Genomic DNA, 25,574 nt, shown 5'->3' with positions numbered 1-25,574 from the left:
AGGATCTAGGATTCTAGGAGATCAGGGCCTTAGCCCCAAGGGTGAAGATGAGAGAGTAGACTTTCTTCTAAATCCCGTTCTAATGTAAAATATGACAGATTACTGGATTAAAGAAATTTCTACTATACTACATGCTATCACACATAAAAATTCCCCCTCCATTACATGGGAAGAAATGAATTCACCTGCAAGTCTTTAACTGTGTTTATCCCTCTCTTCATCAACAGCAAACTCTGTGGATTTGGTCACATTTGATCATTATTTGCCAAAGTTGTCAGAGGGAAATAATATATTTTAGCCGCCTGATAGAATCTGTTTCCCCAGAACATGGGAGAAAAATAAACAAATCCAGTGAAACTTATTTTTCATATATTATGTTTAAAACATTTATTATTTTAAATTTTTAAATCAAAAATAGTTGTTGGATTATCTTTATTTAATGTATTTTAATTCTCAATTCCAAATGTCTGCAATAGCATTGCTCCAGACATTTGGAATTAAGAAACATCTTCAAACTTGGAAAACAATGTCCAGTTGTTTTGGTTTGAACTTTTTTTGGAATATATGTGAATTGTTAGATAAACATTTAAACAGAAAATATATTTCATAAAGATAATCAAAGGGGGAACGGATTATATCAGGTGGCTAAAATATAGGATTTCCCTCTCATAAATTTGGCAAATAATTATCAAATGTCACTAAATCCAGAGGATTTGTTGTTGATGAAGAGAGGAATAAACACAGTTAAAAATGTGCAGGTAAATTAATTTCTTCCCATGTTATGGAGGAGGAACGGATTATTTCAGGCAGCTGAAACATCAAGTCTCTCCTCCTCCCATATCTTTGGGAAGTAAAAAGCATCTGTTTCCAGATTCTCAAAAATTGTTTGTGTGATATCATGTAGTAGGAATGTCCTTAATCCAGTAATCTGTCATATTTTACATTAGAACGGGATAAATCAGAAAGTCTACACTCTCATCTTTTCAGGAATATTTGTGTCCTGCTATCAGCCAGTTTCCATCCTCTGATATCAGCAATGAAAAATGATAAATACTCACTACTTGTTGGAAAGCTGTGTTTGGTGACTGACTTTTATTTCTGTCAGGTCTAAGTGACAGAAGTTGGAAAAAGACGATTTTCTTGGCGTTTAAAATAACACAAAATAGCTTTAAAGCACCTCGTCTATTTTTTTTATTTTACAATTTTGTAAACAACAGCTCCTGATTAAACTGGATGTTGCAACCGTGACGTGATTATAACTGATTTTAGCGAGAAATCGATCAGACGCGTTGTGAAAATGGTCCCATCCGCCATGTCCGCCTCTCTGGCTTCAATGCGATTCCCGAAATAAGGGGAACAGAATTTCATACACCACCGGGACAAACAACGTCTGGAAGTCAGTCAGAGCTTCACATCCCTGGAACATCAGTCTGTTTAGCAACAGCCATTGGTGAGAACTTCTTCTGCACGGGAATGCTACGGGCTGCTTTCCTGCCTTTGCCGCCACCATCTGGTGAATTCCAGTACTGCACATTTTACTCAGATCAGCTCAGAAGGGAGATCCGGGGCTCTAGGGGAAACATCCGGGCCTGCAGCCCAAGTAGCCGCCCCCTAGATCCGCCACTGAGTACATGGTTGAATGAAATCAGCCCAGTAACTTAACACTCCCATCCTATCACTCAAATTCAAACATTAGATATGGTCAGACAGATCTAATGATGCAATTGATCAAATTTCCTCAACTGGAAGACAGGAAAAAGGGGACCCTTCCTGTCCTGCCAGGACATACATCATGGGATACACCATGGACTCCTGGAAGGCTTGGAGGATGTTGTATTTCACAATGTTGTCAGTGGAGGATGTCAAAGATGCATTGATTTTCGGATTCATGATACTCAGATTTCTCCTGTTTGGATTTGGAGGATACCTGATCTACCTACAATTAAGGAGGATGTCTGTGGCAATTTTGGCATTGACGCACTCACCAAGGCTGTGAACAAGCAGGACCGTGAGCTGAGCCGTATGCTGGGTACGATTGAACGCAGACTGGCTGCGGTGGTTGAACTCAGAGGTGAGATGGGATAATATCTTGGATGTGAACGCTCGCTTCAAGATGGAAAAGCCCAACAAATTTGGAATATTGGATTAATCATGTGGAGCCACGACGAAAAGACTTGAGGCTGATGGAACATTCCTTTGACGCCTAGTCTCAAAATAAAAAGTGTTATTTTGGATTCGGCCTCCCCCTCATCAAACCTAACCCCTACCCTACCCGCGAAAGTCTGTGGATGCCTCCAGAACTGTAGAATCGCTTATTAAACTTCCATCTTATGAAGGACAAAACCAGTGGAGGCTTTTATGGACAAATTGAACGCATTCATCATACATACTCAACTGATGCTCAACATGTCAGATTGACTTTTAGGTGGCTACAGCCTCCGATATTTTCCTTCCGCTGAAATGTTTGTCTCGTGTTTATATATGCTTTTTTGGTACAGGTTTTTTTTTCTTTTGGATATCTCAAATAGGATCCTGCAAGGTTAAAGTGTGAAATATGCTTTTTCCAACCTCTCCCATCCCAATGTGGCTCTTATCCTTCCACAGAGATAAAGGCAGCGCTATAAGGGAACCGCCTCTTGGTGGGGCCCTTTGCAGCCGTAGGAATGTGCCAACGCTGCCGTTGCCCCCGCCCCCCCAATGTATGTGTTGAACGGTTTGTACTGAAACTGAAATCTCTGAAATTTCTGGAGTTCAGTAGAGCAACTAAAAAAACTAAAAAAGCTCTTTCGACTGGCGCATTTGATATAGGGAGATATAGCGAGATGTTTAACTGCACTAAATCCCTTAAGCAGTGTTTTTTCTCCATCAGTTTCAAAGACTCCTCTTCCAACCAGAATGCATGGATCATCAACACTAGGTTTATCACACAAGATCCACCTGCTGCTAAATCTAGCATAATTTTTGGCGCCACTACACTCTGGCAGATAACATTAGCTACTCAGTGTTAGATAAAGGTCAGGAATGCTTTGCTATGAAGGAGTAATGATGAATGATTGGTGGACATGCTTTAACAGTTTAACTCAAAAACCGCCGATCTGATTCCGAATTAGCCCAAATCACCTCCACCCACTCAAAGCAATTTTTACCCTCGAAATCAAACTGAACACCACCTAATTGGGCAGTAAACCCCCCAATCTGGCAACAAAGTCTAGGAGAACTCTGATTAAATTGATTCTCCGAAGTTGTTTCCTTTAGTAGTAAACAACGTTTCTGTGACCCACTCATTCTCTAGTGTAATTCAAAATTCTAAAACAATCAGAGAGAGAAACACTAAAAGCTTAAATGTGCACTGGAAAAAATAGAAACCTAGATGAGTCATTTTTTCTTAAATTAAGTGCATTTGTTCTTTGATAGAGGAGGTAAAAGTGACATTTTGCCAATGGAACAAGACAATTTAGACTTCAAATTAGAAAAAAAAATTGCATTGTCTTATTTAAAGTTCATATGATCTAATTATCTTATTTTAAGAGAAAAAATACTGATTCCATTGGCAAACTATCTCATTTACCTACTCAAATTAAGGGTAAATATACTTAATTTAAGGAACTTTGAAGAACACCTGTTGGAAATGCAATGGTGATATTGGCACATACATTCATGTATTCTGGGAGTGCCCCCTGGTGGCTCCATTTTGGACAGAGGTTGTAAAATATCTGGAAAGATGTATTGGTTTACCTATCCCAGCATCACCACAAATGTGTTTGCTTGGCAGTAAATGTTTTATACCTCCTGGGTTCACTATGGACACTTACAAGTTTGCTGTGACTGGTTTTCTTGTTGCTGCACGTCTAATTTTACGAATATGGAAAAGCCCCCACAAGCCACAAACATCAGACTGGATTAAAATGATGACAGAAACTGCTTCATATGAGAGACTGTTATCAAAAATTCACGACACTCAGGATAAAACAAGCCGGATTTGGACATATTTTTTTGAATTTGTAAAAGGATCTAACTCTGCTGAACTTACTGTAATCTAATTACAATGTGCCACTTTTATATTTTTGTTGTATTGTTCCTGAAAAAATAACAATAAAAACTTAAATGACAAAAAATTTAAGGAACTTTTTACTTATTTGTAGATTATTTTTCCAGTGTGTTTCTGTATAATGTGGTCAATCCTTTGAAAATTATGGCTGCTAAATATGCCAAAAGAAGGGGAAGGATTAAATTGGTGTTTTTATGTTGGAAACGTGCCGATGCCTCACACTTCTGTCGAACTTTAACACAGAGTCGTGCAGTTAAACTCTGGTGCTTTTGGCAGCCAAACATGTAACTTCTGCTCATTTTCAGCATTTCCTCTATAAATGATCACAGCAGGGGAGTCTCATCCCTGTAGCTCCGCACGTTTTCAGCGTTCTTACAAAGAGCTAAATACACAGCAAAAATTAGCATCTAAGTTTATCTTGAAATAAATGTTTTGCCTTGATTTGAGCAGCTAAGAAAGACAATTTAGCAACAGAACAACACAATTTATGTTTGAAATATGAAAAAAACCCGTAATCATCTCATTCCAAGTGCATACTACCTAATTATCTTACTTTAAGCTAAGATCTTATCTACCTATTGAACACTGAGGTGAATTAAACATATTTTAAGATATTTTACTTGTTTTTTTAAGCGTAATTGTTTCAGTTTGCTAATCTTTCTTTGTTCTTGCCACTTTAAAATCAATAACAAATTTAAAATGTGTTGCAGCCTTAAGCCAAGCAGTCTAGCCCTGCAATTGTAGGTCTAACGTAGAAATAACATCAAAACACAAAACCAGAGACACGGAACATGTTAGACGCTGTGATGGGTTCAGAGTTAATAAAAAATAAATAATAAGTCCCATTTTGGTGTAAAAACTGGTCAGTTTTAAGTAGTGTTGCGCCAACGCCATTTTTTGGCCCCGATACCCACAGGCGGTTCTAGACAGGGGCCAACGGGGGCCAGGGCCCCTGTAGATCAAGTCCTGGCCCCTGTTATGGCCCCTGTACTGAAGACATAATACTCAAAGAAATTCTAATAATGATATGCGCTGAAACAGAAATGGTTACTGATAGATCCTTCAGATCTATTTTATTTTTTTCTTTACAAATTCTGTTTTATTAACTGTTTAAAAACATAGCATAAGTGGTATTGAGATAGGGTCCCAGTTTTCATCTGCTAAATGCTTTTTTCCAAAACAAATGTAAAAAAAAATACTCTACTTTTTAAAGCTAATTTTAACAGTTTTTCTTAAATTCAGATTTTATAGAAAACTGTAATTGCAACTTAAATTAAGTTAAAAAAAAAGTAAAATTCCTAAATTCTGAATGTATATTGACCTATTAAGACATTTAGAATTTTAATGAAACCTAATTGAATAGAAATTTCACTTCATGCAGCTATCTTAATGTATTTGAATCCCTTGGCCTGTTTTTTTATTTCATGCTTTTCTGTGCCCCTATTAAAACACGCTGGCCCCCTCCTGCCCCCCCTGGTCTATTTGGTCTAGAACCGCCACTGCCGATACCGATACCCGATACCTGGCTGTGCAGTATCGGCCGATACCGATACCATAATAATGTAAAATAATCGCCATCATGGCTTTGTTAAGCTGCTGCCTACCTTTGTGAAGCAGGAAAAAGACTAATACAAAGTGAATCCAGTAGAACCTTTTATTGCCTACCAGGAGTGGGTGACAATAGTTGAATAAACTTATGGCTCTCAAAATGGTATCGGTGCCCTATTTGTTGGTACTCACCGATACCACCATTTTAGGGCAGTATCGGGGCCCCGTCCGATACTGGTATCGGTATCGGTGCAACACTAGTTTTAAGTGATTAAGGTTAAAATAAACCATTACAAAGTATAGATATACTGATACATTGGGGAGGGGGAATATTTTAGGCCAATATTATAAATTTTTTTTGGGATCAGTATCAGCCACCCATCACTGATGTTTTGTTTGATTTGTTAATAAATGTCTCTGTCTAAATGTGTGTAATATTTTTAATTATGGTGTCATTTTTAATCAATCAAAGGAGGAAGAGAGATCAGTATCTGCCCAGCACAGATCGGTCAGACTGATGTCAAAATAATCGCTAGTGCTATCGGCTTTAATAAAATCTGAATCGTTGGATTTCTACTCAAATTTAATTACCCAAAACTTGGGAAAGATGTTTGCCTTATTGGATTTTTCTAAGTGAACAGTACCAAACCTTAAAGGAAAATTCCGGTTTTTAACACTTTTAGCCCATTTTCTGTAGTGTCCAGGATGAAATCGAATGATCGACACCAAAATATTGACAATTGGTCCTGTCTCTGCTTTTTGGCTCATGCAGAATCCCCCCCTGGCTGCTTCAGAATGGCTTCCATAGTGCATGTCCGATAATGTCCTTAAAACAACCTTAAACGTTCTTTTTTTAAAATATGCTACTCACCGGGTCGTCAGCGCTGTTCAATGACGTTCCAAAAAAAGTTTCGTAAAGAAAAAACGTTCCTGTAGTGTTTTATTTAGCATTTTGTAAATCCCATTAAGTTCTGTTGGAATAGTCAATATCCCTCCGCCACCGGAAACGGAAATGGGGCCTGTTTTACGCTTAGTTGTAGTCTTTTCGCAAGGCCCAAGTGTTTCTGCTTCACTCTGTGTACTCCGACGTTGAGGTGCTAACGTCTCTGTTAAACACTTTAAAAAACTCTGAAAATGGAATACGAAAGGTGGATTCTTGAGGAGGACATATTGGACTTTGAGTTTGACGGTAGAGGATACCGTCGCCAACTAGTGGTCTGGAGTGTGCAACGCTTCAGATTCGAATGGGAAGCGGAAGTTTATAAGCGGTTGTGATGTATCGGAAAAAATAGTTCTGGGATTTACAAAATGCTAAATAAAACAAGACAGGAACGGTTTTTCTTCACGAAACTTTTTTTTGGAACGTCATTGAACAGCGCTGACGACCCGGTGAGTAGCAAATTTTTAAAAAAGAACGTTTAAGGTTGTTTTAAGGACATTATCAGACATGCACTATGGAAGCCATTCTGAAGCAGCCAGGGGGGGATTCTGCATGAGCCAAATAGCAGAGACAGGACCAATCGTCAAAATTTTGGTTTCGATCATTCGATTTCATCCTGGACACTACAGAAAATGGGCTAAAAGTGTTAAAAACCGGAATTTTCCTTTAACATGTCAGGCCAGGAAGTTGAACAGAGCAAATGCACCGCAAAGAAAGACTCTCTAGAGTCTGCAGCAGAAGAGCCACCGTCATTCATTCTAATAATAATTTTAATAACAATTTAACTTTATTGATCTGAACTTTGTAGAAATATACTCTCTGCGTTTAACCAGTCCCCTTGGAGAGCAGTGAGCTGCCATTGTGGGGCACCCAGGGAGCAGCGTGGGGTAAAATCTCTTGCTCAGAGACCCAGAGTGGCAGTCTGTGAGAGTGGGGTTCGAACTCACAACCGCAGGATTCCAAGCTCTATGGGACTACTAGGTTGCCACTCCCCAGTTTAATGACTTTTAAATAATAATGCTAGATAAAGAGGAATGGGATTCAAGAAAAAAGTATGAGGATAACACAAGTTCTTTAACCTTTCTGGAATAACGAGTTTTATGTGAACAGGAAATTATACTAAATCAGTATTTCTACATTGGCATCATCGGCACCATGGTTTCTACAGTAAAAGCTGCCAAAATAAGAAGTAAGTCTAAGAAAATTGAGTCTCCCTTGATCATGATGATGCGAACCTTCAGAGAGTGCGGCAGTATTGCAAGAAGGCCATTCAAAATAATAATATTGGCTAAAAGCACTTTGTTCATGTTGTAATATTTAGGACCAGTTGAGCTGAGATTAACGTATATCTAAAAATTGCAGATGACAGGTAGAAGTGAAGCTCAAGCTTTCAAATCCTTTGTCAGCTTCACTCTGTTCTCTGCATCTCACCTGTCAGGAAATGGAGGCAATGCTAACGTTCCATCTCTATTTTTACAAGCCCAGATATAAGTCTGTTGTCACAGTGACACGTCGATCTGCCTTCACCACCCAGCAGCATTAAAATAGAAATGTGTTGATTACCTTCAGTGACTTTTGAGCCCAGACACTCAGAGGAGTTTCAGACCAGACAATTAGCACATTTCAATGTTCAACAAAGACAAAAACTAGTGTTAGTTTATTTATGTAAATTCACAAGAAAAATAACAACTCTGTTTAAAGATGTATTGAAGTTTTGCACTAAAAACAAATTAAGGTTGATCTTTTTGTTGTTTTTTTTTAATCTTGCATGCAATTTTCAAGACTTCACACTTCTATAAAACCATTTTATGTAGCTGAGAACACAATAGCCTTAAGCTAGAAGCAACAAAAAATACGGTATAAAGATGTCCTTAATTTCCTGGCTACAGATAACATTTAACCTGCTAACGCAGGTTCCCAATTTGAACATTTTATGAATGAGAAAAAAAATGAGCACAACAGCAGCTGTAGCATTAGCTGCTGTTTGCTAGCCTGACTCCGCTAGATGGATTTGCTCCGCATATCCATCTGGAAACCTTCCGTAGAAGTAATTTTGGGAAGGGGCGAAAATACTGGTTAGCTGATTGGCCTATGTTGGTGATAGACGGGCCAAATAAACCAATCAGATCAACGAAGCATATGACGTACTAACAGAGCGACGACGAAGAGGAGCCAATTGATAGATCAAACTCTTGCTAAACCAGTCGGGAGAAGAGCAAAAACATCTTTTCCTCTGAGAAAAGCCTCCAGAGCAGTGTTTTGCTCTTCTTTTAGTGAAGAAATACTCTGTAATTCCGATAAAACTTGCTCGATAGCCACGCTAACGCTAGTTTCATCGGCTGAAGCCACCATGTTCCTTAGACTGAACTGTCGCGCTTCTCGTTGCGTCACACCTCAACCCGCCTCAAAGCCAACGCTGATTGGACGTTCGTTTGGTGAACGGCTCCAAAATTTCTTTAACGGAGAGTCTCCAGACTGATTAGCGAGTGAAATCTTGAAAGCTCGCGAGATCAGGATGGTCTCACGAGGCTAGCTGTTTGCTGCCTTTTAAAAAGAAATAGTAAAAAAAAGGTCAGAGGTTATCTAAATATGGTAAGAACTGTTTGAACAAAAAAATTATAGGAAGGGAGAGAAAATCTGCATTTCTTCTCTTGCATAGGCTTGTAGATTCAAAAAAAAGAAATGCTAATTACAATGACGTTCATGTCAGCTGAGTAACTTAGTCCCTTTACACCATTTTTTTGTTTGTTTTTTTCTTTGCACCATGTTTTTTTCTTTCTTTTCTCCCACACTCTTAAAGGTATACTATGCAACCGGTGTTGATTTTCCAGCGAGGCTCCCTCCAGAGGGCGAAAGTAAAAGTGCACTGTCGTAAATATGCTCAGCTGTTCTCCTGGTTTCTCCGTCAAGCCAGGCGCGGTTGTTTTGAGCTTAGCAGACAGGCGAACGCAACGAATCACCACGTCTACTGCGGTAAGTGACTATTTTGTTCCAATTTTCGAGTTTGAAAATTCTCGCTGGTTCCGCCATGATAACTGCACAAATATCGCCACTGCGCTAGCAACGAGACATGGGCTTTCGCTGTTTTCTCGCTGGTTCCGCCATGATAACTGCGCTAGCAACGAGCATGCCTTCCACTGGGGGCGTGTAGCAGTTCTCGCCGTAAAGCAAGACCGACGCTTGCGATGCACGAGACTTCTGAGCCTGTGGGTGCGGGCCGAGGGCTCCTGCAATTGCAAGTACGGCATTTCCTCTACAGACCACCAGGGCGGCCGAGAAAACCTTTGTTCGACCTGAAATGACTCATTTAATCATCCAAAACGTTATGGAACACATTAATTAACTGAAAAATGTTGCAAAGTATGCCTTTAACATTTGATTACTGCTGCACTTTATGGAATTAAAATGTTAATTTACTGTCTGGAAACCTGTACTGTGTAAGTCTAAAGTCTAATTCTAATAAAAGCAGCTGTTATTTCCCAATATTCAGTTTTTCTCACTCTAATTTATTTAAGTAACTCTTACTTTGAGAACCAACCCCCTTTAAACATCGGTAGTTCACTGGTACTCAAAAAGTTCTGGATTATTGGAGTTGATTACCGTGGCCGTTCACACATCCTCCTTTAAATTCGCCCTCAAACTTCATACCATCGAAGCGAGTGAAAACTCCGGCTCCCTGGAACTTCCCCTGCACAAATTCACCTTCATACCTGAAAGAACACAAACAGTCAAACACAGCAGTATCGCCCTCGCGATTCTGGAAAATGAATTCTGTCTTCATTCAAAATATGGTTAGATTCAGAACTGCATTAAGGTCTACAAGGAATAAAATTCTTAAAAAAACAAACACATGCTTTAAGTCTTTTTTGCTGCGCTTCTTTTCAGAGCACAAAGATACAGACAAGAGCAAACAACTAGAAAATAACAAAAACTTAGACAATCACCTCTAGTTCAAGGTTAAGTGGATACATTTCATTCACAATATTTTGAGGTTGTGAACAGTTCAGGCTGAAGTCAGGTGGCGGCTGCACATAACTCTTGGTATGACCACCAGGGGCGGTTCTAGACAGGGGCCAATGGAGGCCAGAACCCCTGTAGATCATGTCCTGGCCCCTGTACCGAAGACATAATACTAAAAGAAATTCTAATGATGATATGTGCTGGAACAAACATGGTTTCTCATAGGTCCTTTGGACCTATTTTATTTATTTGTGTTTAAAATATTCTGTTTTACTAATTACTTAAAAACAATATGGCAATAGCTTCAGTGGTATTGAGATAGGACCCCAGTTTTCATCTGCTAAATGTTTTTTTTTTCCAAAACAAAACAAAAAATACATCTGAATTTATCGGTTTTTCTTGAGTTCTAATTCTGATTTTATAGAAAACTGTAATTCTAATTTAAATCAAGTTAAGAATATGTAAAATTCCTAAATTATGAATGTATATTCACCTTTTGTTCCAAATAATAGCTTTATTTGATCTTTTAGATATTTATATAGCTACAATTTTTTGAGTTGCTTTTTTGCTATGCTAAGGGATTTTTATTTTAACGATAATTAACATTTTTAAGCCAAAGAAAATAAATATTTTCAGTTGGAAGCTAGAATTTTAATTAAACCTAACTGAATGGAAATTTCACTTCATGCAGCTCTTGATATATTTGAAACCTTGCCCTGTTTTTTTTTTTACTTCATGCTTTTCGGTGCTCCCATGAAAACACGGTGGCCCCACCCTGCCCCCCTGGAACATTTGGTCTAGAGCCACTGATGACCACACAAAGAAATGTAATTTATACAACAAAAATCTAAATTAAACATCAAAACCAAAGATCCTTTAATTTAGTGAAGAACGGTAAAGGGACTCCAGTTCTTCTGTATGTTTAGGGTTAAATCAGGTTTTTTTTTGTGTCCATTACTGTGATATAAGATGATGAACTTATGATGAGGGAGTTTGCACAATGTATGTATTCTGCAAAGCCAATAACTCGATTCAATCGGCTTGGTTTCCCTTCAGCTAGCATTTCCCTTCATAGAAAACCTGTAACCAATAAAATTCAACTTTAGCTTCAGGTATTTGGAAGTCTTTTAATAAAAATGTAATATTTTGTCTTCCCTTTATTGTATTATTAGGAATGTTAACAGAGAAACTAACTTGATGAAGTCATACAGACCCAAACAGACCCAAAGTCAAACATTTACCATTTAGTCTAATAACAGAGCCAAAGAGCTGCCATGGAGTGGAATAAATACAGTCTTCCTGTTAGGAGTATCAAGCAGCAACTTGCTGAACTTTATTTTTAACTTTCTATCCATTTTTCCATAAATCAGTTGAATTAAGTTGAGTTATACAAGGAAGTGACACTTTAAAATAATTTAAATAATATACATATATTTCTAAACAGTTACTGAGTTGCCAATTTTAATTAAAGAAATGAAAATGTTAGCGTAACCTTAAAAATGGAACAAAGTGTCAAGTATGTTATAATTTCAAATTCTTCTTTCCTAATAACCTTAAATTTCTTTTCTGATGTCATGCTGCTCTGGTACTGTGAAAGCAAACACCTAAATTAGAAACAGGAAAATTAGAAGAATAAAAAAGCATTCCGTTAGCCTACCACTAACACTAGGGATGCACGATATTGGGATTTTGGCCGATATCCGATATGCCGATATTTTAAAACTCATGTAGCCGATAACCGATATCGATACCGATGTTAAAGCTGGACAAAAATAAGTAGTCATTGAAAATAGCAGTTTTGTTATCCATTTCTGACACCTTGAAAAATAATATACTCAAATATATTTTCAAATGCTGATATCAAATAGATTTTTAAAAACGCGGTATCGATCTATTTCACATTCAAATTCTCGTGAAATTTCATCGTTCTGTTACAAACTTTCGTGATATTTTGCAAATTCTTGTGAGATTTTGTTAGTAAAATAGATCGATACCGCGTCAATATATCAACATATAAAAATATGGCAACATTTCGTGAATTTTCGGGGGATTTCGTAGCATAACGATGACATATAGCAATATTTCATTAGTAAAAGAGATTGATATGGTGTTTTTAAATGGCAATATATCAGCATATGAAGATATTGTGATATTTTAATGTATCGATATTTTTTCCCTCGTCTTTAGAAGTTTTTAAGTCTGTAAAAAAGAAGTTTTTGAGGAAGAAGAAGAAGTAGTATTTTTTTTTTTTAGACTTTAGAAGCTCAGAAGCTGATCAAATATCGGGTTAAATATCGGTGGGGTGGCCGATGTCCGATATTCAGTTTTAAGGCCGATAACGATAGGGGGCCGATTAAATCGTGCATCCCTAACTAACACTAATTATTTTTCATAAAGGAAAATGAGGTGAGGCACAAACCTGGAACCATCAGGAAAGACCAGCAAACCGCAGCCATTAAATAGGCCATTCTCAAACTGTCCAGTGTAGCACGTCCAATCACTGAAGGTCAGCTGTCCCAGACCGTGACGCAGCCCTGTCACAAGTTGCAAAACACAAAAAAATATTTTTTTAATAAAAAGTAACTGGCAGATTGAATCCATGAGGATACATAAAAGGATGAGTGGATTGAATTAGGCCATTGTTTTGCTTATGAAGCCTTAGGGCCACCATACATTTAGCCTCCTGAGACCATCCTGATCTCGTGAGCTTTCAAGATTTCACTCGCTAATCAGTCTGGAGACTCTCCGTTGAAGAAAATTTGGAGCCGTTCACCAAACGAACGTCCAATCAGTGTTGGCTTTGAGGCGGGTTGAGGTGTGACGCAACGAGAAGCGCGACAGTTCAGTCTAAAGAACATGGCGGCTTCAGCCGATGAAACTAGCGTTAGCGTGGCTATCGAGCAAGTTTTATCGGAATTACAGAGTATTTCTTCACTGAAAGAAGAGCAAAACACTGCTCTGGAGGCTTTTCTCAGAGGAAAAGATGTTTTTGCTCTTCTCCCGACTGGTTTCTGCATGAGTTTGATCTATCAATTGGCTCCTCTTCGTCGTCGCTCTGTTAGTACGTCATATGCTACGTTGATCTGACTGGTTTATTTGGCCCATCTATCACCAACATAGGCCAATCAGCTAACCAGTATTTTCCCCCCTTCCCAAAATTACTTCTACGGAAGGTTTCCAGATGGATATGCGGAGCAAATCCATCTGGCGGAGTCAGGTTAGCATACATTAGCAATAGGGAATATTTTTCATGTAAGGCCTGATATTAAGAAGGCTTGCATGTCTTAAAACAGGTGCACATATGCTTGCACATGCAGAGCAGGAGCTGCAAAGTGATTTGCGTTTGCAATTCAGCAGACAGCGTATGCAAACCTTTTTGTGTGTGCGCCTTCATCCATGTGCAGATCATATTCTAATGACCAAACCGCTCAGAATTTTTTTTCCTCCAACTTTTTTATTGTCATTACACTGTCACAAGTACAGCGCAACAAAATGCTGTCTCAAAATGGTCTCTGCTCAGGGAGCCAGAGTGGCAGTCTGTGGGAGTGGGGGATCGAATTCAGAACCTCAGGATTCCTCGCTCTATGCCCTAACAGCTAGGCCGCCACCCTCCTAAACTCATAGGTATGAGTTATGCAAATATGCAAGAACATTTACCACGTGAAAAAAGGATTTTCCAAATCAGAAACTGAACTCAACCATAGTTTATGTGTCTTTTCAGTACTTTTGAAAGACGGGTACAAACTCACATGGAATATTATTGCTCCTGCAAAGGATACAGGTAAAGACTCTGCGAGCACTGCCAGGGCTTCTGTCTGTGTTTTTTGTTTTTGTGTTTGTCTCCCTTCCACCAACAGGAGGCGCCTGGTTCCGGTCCGCCTCCTCACACACCTGCTGACGGTTACCTCGTTAACGGAGTGTTCTTAAGCTGCTGATTGCCACTACTTCGACGCCAGAGTGTTTGCCAGTTTTTGGAAGTCATCCTGCAAACTGGACCTTTTCGGACCTCCACTACCAGGAGGGATCAACTGAGCCTTAAACTGGGATTCAAATAGGAGGATCCAGTCTCCTTGAGAGGACGTTGAAATTACCCTCTGAGCAAGGGAATCATCTTCACTAGGGATGCACGATATTGGGATTTTGGCCGATATCCGATATGCCGATATTTTAAAACTCATGTAGCCGATAACCGATATCGATACCGATGTTACAGCTGTACAACAATAAGTAGTCATTGAAAATAGCAGTTTTGTTTTCCATTTCTGACACTTTGAAAAATAATATACTCAAATATATTTTCATATGCTGATATCAATTTGATTTTTAAAAACGCGGTATCGATCTATTTTACTTTCAAAATCTCGTGAAATTTCATCGTTCTGTTACAAACTCTCGTGATATTTTGCAAATTCTTATGAGATTTTGTTAGTAAAATAGATCAATACCGCGTCAATATATCAACATATAAAAATATGGCAAAATATCGTGAATTTTTGGGGGATTTCGTAGCATAACGATGACATATAGCAATATTCATTAGTAAAAGAGATTGATATGGTGTTTTTAAATGGCAATATATCAGCATATGAAGATATTGTGATATTTTAATGTATCAATATTTTTTCCCTCATCTTTAGAAGTTTTTAAGTCTGTAAAAAATAAGCTTTTGAGGAAGAAGAAGATGTAGTATTTTTTTTTTTTTTTTTTTTTTTTAGAAAAACTCAGAAGCTGATCAAATATCGGGTTAAATATCGGTGGGGTGGCCGATGTCCGATATTCAGTTTTAAGGCCGATACAGGCCGATACCGATAGGGGGCCGATTATATCGTGCATCCCTAATCTTCACCACGACCCGTTCAAGTACAGCAGGAAATCTGAGTGGCAATCAGCGTCTCCGTTCACCTACACCGTCCGAGTTCTGGGTAAACCCTGTTCCGCCCTCCACCGTATCAGACAAACTCTGGAAAACAACACACAGATTGGAGTCAAAGATCCTTTACTTCTCTGGAAACGTGAGTCAACAACCAGATTCTCTTCTTCAAATCAACGAATGAAATTTCCCACTGAGCCTGAACTAATAGTCTGTGTTCCCCTCTCCTTCCAGTTCCGGCTGAGCAGAGTTCAGAGCAACGCTGCACCGAGCTGAATCTCTTCAATAAAACCTGTTAAACTTTTCATCTGTGTTTGGTTTCACTGCATGTGGATCCGAGCCTTAGATAAAATCATGACAGGCACATCAATTTATTTGGTCTGTTCCTGCTGCAGGTATATATAAAAAATAAAAAAAAAGAAATGAAGCTAAGACGGAAATTCAACTGAAGAAACTCTGATTACTTCCATTCAATCTGAAGCTGATCCGCCTCCGATGCAGGCAATCCGCTTCAAGCTACATCTCCTCGATGCCCAATCATCTTCCAGCACTCACCAACTCCAAATCATCTCTCAGCCTGCTCTTCAACAAGCGCAAGAACCGTCGCTCCTATGTAGGACTTTGATTCAGACAACCCACCTCCATCCCCTTCTCCACCATCGTAGTAAGCTCATCCGACTCCTCCTCGATGCTCCTTCAACCTCACCTCCAGTGTGTACTCCCTCCAGACTTTCATGGAGTTCTCTGTCACTTTAAACGGTCCGCCAGAAGACCCCCATGTTGAGCCTGGTTCTGCCAGAGATTTCTTCCCAAAGGGGAGTTTTTTCTCTCCACAGTCGCTTCATGCTTGCTCTTCATGGACAGTTCATGGATAGTTAATGCAAACTTTGTTCATTCAGTGACATCTAACTCAAGCATCACCCTGTATACCAGCCTCTATGGATTAACCAAACTTCATCTATCTGAACTCCACCACCAGTTTCAGGCCCGGGGGAAATATCCATACTCTCATACATCAGTTTATCTGCATTAAAGTATAAATCAGCGTTTATGTTTCCTGCCGAGGCCTGAGCGCCAAAGTTCAAACTATTGTATCAATAAAACTCTTTTAATTGCATCTTTCTCTCTCTGTGAGTTTTTCAGATTGAAATATAATTTGTTATACTGTTCAAGATTAAACATAAGTAAGATTTGAAACAAAACAAGTTGGGGTTTTTTTATGTTTGTGTATTATTGTTATTAAAGCCATAATTGATATTTTATAAATGTGTAAATAACCAACAGCTTGGTTCCAGTGTTTCTGCTAACAGGGGTGGTCAACGTGTTCTTGGATTAAGGAGGTAAAAGAGACATTTTGCTGATGGAACAAGAGGATTTATACTTAAAATAAGAAAACACAATTGCATTGTCTAATTTCAAGTGCATATTATCTAATTATCTTATTTTAAGAGTAAAAATACTCATTCCATTGGCAAACTATCTCATTTACCTGCTCAAATTAAGGGTAAATACACTTAATTTAAGACATTTTTACTTATTTCTAGATTTTTTTTTCAGTGTATCTCTGCAGTTAACACTACTGCACAACTCTGCAATATTCTATCAAATTCATTGAAGTATTGCGATATAGAACATTTTGATATAATATGAAATTAATCTGCAGGCTACTGTGTGTTTATATACATTTATGTCATTTGGCCAAGAAAAAACAACAACAAATAAACAAATCAGAAAAATAAAAAAATAAATATATATAGCAAATTAAATTATCTGGCACTGTATAGTTTTACCTTGGACACATTATAGAAAAAGGACCAGTAGGGTATTCAACACAGACCTTCGGTATACATGCCTATGAAGAGAAACGATGCATTTTTGCTTGAATATTAAAGCCTATAAAAGCTGAAGGCTGCCATCTGTGTTCGACTCGTTGAAATGTATCCACTCGATTGAGTTCGCCCTTACAAACTGGTCGTGTTATGGTTTAGTTACTGCATGCCTCGCTGAGGTTATCTGCTGTTTTTGTATCCCATGTCTTTATTTATTTCAGTTTGTAAAGGAAGCTGTCCATCTGTCATAACTGCAGCTGGCAGAGTTAAAGACAAATCATGACCTTCAGTGGGTGACACAGGCTGCTCTTCCTGTGCCAGTAAAAGTCTGTGAAGAATAATACACATATTGAACTGATGGCATGTTTTGCTATTGCACGGTACGGAAAGCAATCTACAACCAAGTGCAAAACAACTGGCGTCCAAGCAACTTAACACCAGAACTGAAAGAAATCTCATAAAAAAAAACCTACATGTCATCACAGGACCAAGGACAGGCTCAGAAATTGGCTGCCTTTTCAGAGATATTTAAAGAAATCAATATTAAAAAATGAATTTATACCCAGTTATACAAACGCTTTATTTTATTTTTTTATTTTCAATCAGACTTAAAGGCACACTATGCAACATTTTTCAGTTAATTAATGTGTTCCATAAGGTTTGGGATGATTAAACGAGTCATTTGAGTTCGAACAAAGGTTTTCTCGGCCTCCCTGGTGGTCTGTAGGGGAAATACCGTACTTGCAATTGCAGGAGCCCTCGGCCTGCACCCGCCGGCTCAGAAGTCTGGTGCATCGCGAGAGTCGGTCTTGCTTTACGGCGAGAACTGCTACACGCCCCCAGTGAAAGGCATGCTCGTTGCTAGCGCAGTTATCATGGCGGAACCAGCGAGAAAACAGCCAAAGCCCATGTCGGAAACATGCTAAATTTTCAAACTCGAAAATCGGAACAAAATAGTCACTTTCCGCAGTAGACATGGTGATTCGTTGCGTTCGCCTGTCTGCTAAGCTCAAAACAACCGCGCCTGGCTTGACGGAGAAACCAGGAGAACAGCTGAGCATATTTACGACAGTGCACTTTTACTTTCGCCCTCTGGGGGGAGCCTCGCTGGAAAATCAACACCGGTTGCATAGTATACCTTTAAAGGAATAGTACACCCAAAACATGATTAGCCTTCATTTTCTACTCACCCCCATGCTGAACAACACTCTGGAGTACTTTTTTGATATCTCAAATGCATATTGAGATCTGGGAGGCTTCTTGCTGTCTGCTGACATTCAAATAATGGAGGTCTATGGTGACCGAGACAGAAAGGTCCATAAAAGTCCACAAAAAACGTGTCAATATTCCTCCATACTGCTCGTCCAATGTATTCCAAGTGTCCTGAGTGGGTAGCATCCAGAATTTACTCGAAACGAAGTCAATTAGAATGTTTTTAGAGCATAAACAGTAGTGTATAGGATTTCCTGAAAGCGCGCACATGCGCGCTCACGACGCTACGGAAGCCGGCAGACCAAACCAGATGAAAGTGCGCATTCAGCGTCTGCTCTGCCAATAATGCAAGCGTAGAAGAAGAAATGTGCTGTTTACCTGTGCAAAGAAAGAAACAACGAAAGAAAAATGTCTGAGGACTTCAGTGTTGAGGAAGAGCATGAGTTCTTTGCCGAGCTGAATGCGCTGGTTTGGTCTGCCGGCTACCGTAGCGTAGTGAGTGCGCATGTGCGCGCTTTCTGGAAATCCTATACACTACTGTTTATGCTCTAAAAACATTCTAATTGACTTCGTTTCGAGTAAATTCTGGATGCTACCCACTCAGGACACTTGGAATACATTGGACGAGCAGTATGGAGGAATATTGACACGTTTTTTGTGGACTTTTATGGACCTTTCTGTCTCGGTCACCATAGACCTCCATTATTTGAATGTCAGCAGACAGCAAGAAGCCTCCCAGATCTCCAGATGCATTTGAGATATCAAAAAAGTACTCCAGAATGTTGTTCAGCATGGGGGTGAGTAGAAAATAAAGGCTAATCATGTTTTGGGTGTACTATTCCTTTAATAACAGAGGTTATTAATTCAAAGGTTGCACCTATGATCAGTGTAAATTTAGGTATGCAGCTAATCAGCGACACTAGGCATCTAAGGAATAACCCAAGATGTTCTATATTTTTTTGAATATTTTATAAATTCTCGTTTACTAAGATAAACCTTGCAAATTAAGTCATTTTTTTTATAAAAAAGCATGACTTTTTTTTAAAATCATATTTCAAATTGACCTTATTTGTGAAAAGTTGACTGGATACTCAGTCCCACGAGGTGATAGGCTTTTATTTACCATAAAAAAAACAGATAAAAATTGCCCTACAGCACGTATTTTTAACAATTATTGTGTTTGCATTATTATAGTGTTTCAAATTTACCAAAATACCGTAAAATAACTTCAATACAGCGTAAGGCATTCACTGTGAAATATTTGCAAAAGTAAATCAGTGTTAGAAATTTAATCAAAACACTTATTTTTTGACAGAAATAACATCATAAATCAATCTTGTATTAGGGTATAAAATTATATGCTTAATAATTTTTTTATATTTGTTATATTTAGATTGTTTTGCAAAATTTAAATGATTATTTTCCAGTTAAACCCAAATGATTCTGAATACTAATGTGAGTACTGATCTCCATTCGCTATATGCCTAATAAAACTAAGAAGCCTCAAACCCGTAATAAGAAATAACTTTTGGAATTTTGGTCAGATGTTTTTTCATTCTTATACATCTGTTGTAAAAGACATAATCAAGCATGTATAGATATATATTATTGTACAATCTAACTCTGTATTTATCATACATATTTTTGCTTTTATTTTTCATTTTCTCTGGCTATCTACATTAGCCAAAAATAAAAAACAAACATTGTCAATCTTGAAGGAAAGTGCTGCTTTGAATGACAGAGTGAGCCCTGCCATATATATAAATGTTTTCTTGGATCATGTTATCCCCCCCTCCCAAATTTGAGTAAAAAAAAATAAATGTTTTTAGAGATTTCAGTTTTATCTTTTTTATTCAGTTTTTTTTTTATAGAGTTTTACAAATTCCCTTAATTTCGTATTGGATTTTACAGACAATCTCTTCCCTCTTGGCCTTTCCCCTGAAGTGAGGAACCAAGATGCATTTCTATTGGTCTACATGAATGTTAGCAATGACATTTTATTGGTCAATGTGTTCATCAAAATTGTGTGTTTGTTTCGGGCTTGATGGGATCTGTATGCGATATGAAAAGAATGCAATTTGTAAAAATCGATCTGAAAAACTGAAATTAGAAATCTTAAACATCATTTTTGTAATAGAAAAAAATGTAAAAATATTAAAATGTCTAAAAAATTTTTTTTTTAAAGATTTTAAAAAGGTTACTTCAAAAAGTTAAAAAAAAAACATAAAAACTAATGCAAAATAGATATATTTGAAATTTAAAAAAAGAAACTCTCCAGTCCATATTTTTTTTAATTAAAAAAATTCCATTTAAAATATGTTTTTTTTTTTTTTTTTGTAACACGTCTTCTCTGCTTGCAATAATAATGGAACAAATTTCACTCCGTACGCATCAGAATACATTTTATTAAGTACACACTATAATGCCTGGTAAAAACAGAAAATCCGGCATTCTTGGCTCCAAGGGTATCTATGAAAATTCAGAAACCCCTCCCACCAAAAAGTAAAAATAAATCAGGGGAAGTTGTCCATAAAATGCTCTGAGGAGGACCCGGTATCTTCCTAGCAGAGGAATTGGATTTAGAAAAGCTCACAAAGTACCATGATACTGAAGCACTCGCTATAGAGGGGGGTGGGGCCTAAGAAAGCTACAGTAAGAGCAGTCTGGGATTTACTGGAGGGGTCCTTGGCAAAAGGTGAAGCAGGGTAGAGGCCAGTGAGCGCCGTCCATAGATCTCAGCTAATGGCAAAGTAAATTAGGCGGTCCATCTGTCAGGGCTGCTTAAAGAGCTGCTCTCTGCCTAATCTGAGCAGGGTTTTCATGGGAGATTTGGCAAAGAGATTTGGCAGCTTTGAGCTCCATCTTCAAAGTCCCTCTCTCCTGAAAGTCTCTGCATCCAAACATGCCTGTAAATGCAAGCAGGGCTCAAGAGGGAAGCCAAAAGCATCTCACATTCAACTCTCCATCATGCAACAACGCTGACAAGTGAGCAACCGCCTCTGGTAACAATGCCTGGACTGCTGGCTGCAAATTTAACAATCCATGAAGTGTCAACCAGAGTGCAATCATCTGTCAGCAAACACCGTCGATAGTGTGCTCCGCCAAGCGTGACAACAGCTGCGTCAAATAGGAACGGGATTATTGAATATAATAACATCAAGTGGCAACAGTCCACAGATCACTACGAATGTTAGTTTACCCCCCCCCCCCCCCCCCCCCCCATTATTTACAGACTGTTGAATCCAGGGACAGCCATTTCCTCTTCATCTACTCCATTTGGTCCCTGCAGACCAAACTTAATCTGTCTTTCAGCTTTTTTATAACGCCTCTCTCTTAGCTCTTGTTGGGCCCACGGTCTCTGGCTAATTACGGTTTAGCTGAATTTGTCCGGCTTTTATGTCAATCAATAGCGGTAATGCATAGATGTTAAACGACCGCACAGGCAAATGACTGCTGGCTGCGCCTGGGCTGTTGTGGATGTACCGGTCCTACTTCCTGTAACCTGATAGCCCCCGGGCTTGTCTTGAGCCATCACTTGCCTGAATTATTCATACGACATGGAAGACCTCTGTCTGACACACACCTACATGTTTGTGTGCAAACAGTGACTTTGCATGCAAAGACACAGAGGCAGTGTGTGTTCCTGATGACACCAGGCAAAAAAAAAAAAAAAAAAACCCACACCGAAGCTCGCACACAATAACATATTACTGTTTGCGGTGTTAATTCAGCGTTTCACGCTCAAAATGAACAGGATGTGTCATCACACATATTTTGGAACGTGGCAGAAAATAATAGCTTCTGAGGGAAAAGTAAATGAAGTGCTACAAAATGAAGTCCCTGCAGAAAATGAAGGTGTGCAAACATTTGGAGGTTCTCACAGCGATCGTACTTAAGATATTAAGTCAAATTTGGGAGACAATTAATCTCCCCTTTGTGTAATGTTTTGGTAATCAGAATGTGTAGCTGGGGATCAACTTCTCCACCTCGCAAGCCTAAATGACTGAGAACTTATTCTGTGTAAAACTATGTGTGTAAATACGGGTACAGTGAGGAAAAGAAGTATTTGAACAAGTTCTCCCACTTAGAAATCATGGAGGGATCTAAAGATGGTAGAAACATAATCTCAAAAGAAAATCCAGAAATCACAATTTATACATTTTTTAACCACTTATTAGTATGATACAGCTGTAAAAAAAAAATTGTCACAGATTTTAGGACTGAAACATTTGCATTAATCATGATTACGTGATTATTGAAATATTCGTCAACTAATTTAAAGCTACAGTGTGTAATTTTCAGCGACATCTAACGTCCAGACTGCAGACCGCAGCAACATGAACATCTCCCCCCCACCGCTTCTCCCCCCCAACAGTACGGCGAGCGTTACGGGACAAAATGTCTTCCACGACGTACGCATCATCTACCTTCTCAAGTGATGAGGTTTGTTTACATAGATAATTTTACAGATATTATTTCATTAGTCTGTGTAGGGTATAGATTTCATGTAGACTTAAACAACTTGCCGTAGTTACTTTCAAGCGTAATGGGCGATCTCGCAATCACTAGTTTGTTGGCTCTGCGCTGCCGTAGCGCAAAGATGTCTGCCTCCATGGCTGCGAGACCCGCTCCTATATAATTATAAATAACGAATTCTATGGCAACGCAAATATTATGGTTAAGAGGCTGAGCTCGTAGATGATGATAAATAACATAGTTATGTATAATATATTACATTTCTGACTGTATATCCCTGTAATTATTACACACTGTAGCTTTAATAATCAATTAATTGTTACAATATGTAACTTGCTTAATTATAATTTAATCCGTTTGACACAGATTAACTAATCTTTTGATGCCCAAATATAAATTTCACAAACATTTGTTTAACAGATTGTTAAACTTACCTAAAGCTACACATTTTGATTTACTAGCAAATGTACTCATGTCTCTGTTTTAAATAAGTACTTGGGACCTTGCATTGATTTCCATTCATTTTCAACCTTTTTCAATGGCTTAACCCTGAAACTAACATAAATCTGTTTTATTGACTAAATCAAATTTGTTTTCCATGAAGATTACTTTTTTGGAAAATAGATATTTTCTTCCACCAAACCACTTATTCAGAAGGACATCAGTTCATCACTTTTTCTTCCTGCAGTAGAGGACTAATAACTGATAGATAGTTTAGTACCACTCTCTGCAAGAATTGTGTCATATTTTCATTATTTGTGTGTTTCACAGCTCACATCAATATTATTTACAGCAGACATCACCAAACTCGGTCCTCAAGGCCCCCTGTCCTGCAGGTTTTAGAGGTTTCCTTGCTCCTGCACAGCTGATTTTAATTGAAAGCTGATTAACAGGCTTTTGGTCTACTGCAATCATTATAACCAGCTGTGCTGAAGCAGAGAAACCTCTAAAACCTGCAGGACAGCGGGCCTTAAGGACCGAGTTTGGGGATGCCTGATTTACAGTAAAGTCACCTCCAAAAGGGATAAATGAAAGATAGTTTTAGGAAGCCATATTTATCTCATTTGTAATTTTTTTAAATCCGATTTGTTAGGGAAAAAAATAGAACATTAGATTCTTAATTGATCTAAATAAAATGTCAAGCCCAAAAAGAAATGAGGAGCAGGAAAAAAAAATCCTAATTTTACATCAAAGTCCTTACATTATTTGTAATATATTAAATATTTGAATCTACTCAGTTGCAAGTTCAAGTACATAAAAAAACCCACATACTTTCTATATGCTATGTGTAGTGAGGACCATCAGTTGACTCCCATTGATTTTTTTCAACCGTTTCTATGGCTTAATGCTTAACCATAACCCTAAACCTAAACATTACTGTACATTGCATACCTAACCTAAACCTAAACTCACTCAAACTTTTTGTCCTAGATCTAAAACAGGAAGTAAGGACCTGAACAGTGCCGTCACCTTGGTACAAAACAATCTCAGCTTGATGAAATCAGGAAAAACGGTCCTCACTCTGATGCCAAAACAGGATCACAACACAAACACAAACAGTCCTATCTTCACAAAGTGGAAATTCTCAGCCATCACACTCTACATAGTGAAAAAAAACTATTTCACAATCACTGTCAGGATGTTGCTTTCTGCTCCAGTTCCCAGAAATAAGATAGACAAAAGTTATTTTTTTCTTTTCATCTTTTTAGATGACCTGAACTTGAACCATGTCTATTTTCTCCCATAATGTTTACATTTAATCACTGCTGCAGTTTATGGAATGGAAATGTACTGAAAGATGTACAAAATCAAATCTAATTTTGTATAAAAAATGACAGTTTATACAAAGTGACAGTAAAAGCTGTCTCAGTTTAAATTAGAGCAAGCTAAGGAACTCCAAAATGATCCAACATAGAGGCTGGTTACCTTGTTCAAAGATCTAAAGATATCTGAAACAAACCTGTGATTACACTGAAATCATTCAATAAATCAGGATTAAAAAGCAGAAGGATTTTCACCCAAATGAGAATAATTCTTACATTTCTCAGCTACTTTGTTTTCTTTAAAATCCTTGTATTGTAAAAATAGTTCAGTAAACTTTATTGGAACATTAACTGAGCAACATATGTACTTCACTGTACCTCAGAGAAACTGCTGCAGTTTTACTGTAAAACACTATATAAACAGTAAATATTATCAGAATCAGACTCAGAAATACTTTAATGATCCCAGAGGGAAATTACTTTTGTTACACGCTCCAGTTACAGTTTTATATAATATATACACACATCCAACTACACAATATAATAAATATAAAAAATAAATAAGAATAAAAATAGATAAAAATATATACACATATAGCTCTTCTGTATATATATATGTACGTATATCTATGCATATGTAAAAACTAAATCCAAATAAAGTGAAAATCCAAGTAAAGTGATAAATCCAAGTAAAGTGATACGTGGCGTGCAAAAATAGTGCATAAATGTCAATTACGGGGGGGATCACTACTATAATCACAAATATTATGGTATCTAACTGTCAATTTGATAATGATATCTGCTTTTTTTTCAGCTGTATTTTCTCAGGATAAACAATCAGCTGTTAAACGACTCAGCAGGCACAAACGTGGCTTCTCTTCCGGCGTTCTGGCGGCCTTAACGGTTCTTAAACATGGATGTCAGGTCA

General features: G+C 38.0%; 1 protein-coding gene across 3 annotated transcripts in view; it reads right to left on the bottom strand.

The window, feature by feature from the left end:
- The window catches only part of LOC119798500 (MORN repeat-containing protein 4-like), a 50,232-nt gene that overhangs the window by 5,234 nt on the left and 19,424 nt on the right, over window positions 1-25,574 (bottom strand). For 2 of the 3 annotated variants that reach the window (XM_038308004.1, XM_038308001.1), the window contains exons 3-4: window positions 12,916-13,030; window positions 10,137-10,246 (exon numbers count right to left, since the gene is read on the bottom strand). In XM_038308004.1, coding sequence (XP_038163932.1) covers window positions 10,137-10,246; window positions 12,916-13,030 — 225 coding nt within the window. The remainder of the gene's footprint in view (window positions 1-10,136; window positions 10,247-12,915; window positions 13,031-25,574) is intronic. The other variant, XM_038308005.1, reaches the window with a different exon arrangement.

Source organism: Cyprinodon tularosa, unplaced genomic scaffold (assembly GCF_016077235.1).
Source record: "Cyprinodon tularosa strain WSP-4 unplaced genomic scaffold, ASM1607723v1 ctg628, whole genome shotgun sequence".
NCBI lineage: Eukaryota > Metazoa > Chordata > Actinopteri > Cyprinodontiformes > Cyprinodontidae > Cyprinodon > Cyprinodon tularosa.
The sequence above is the reverse complement of the archived record's forward strand: the minus strand, read 5'-3'. Positions and strand labels throughout refer to the sequence as shown.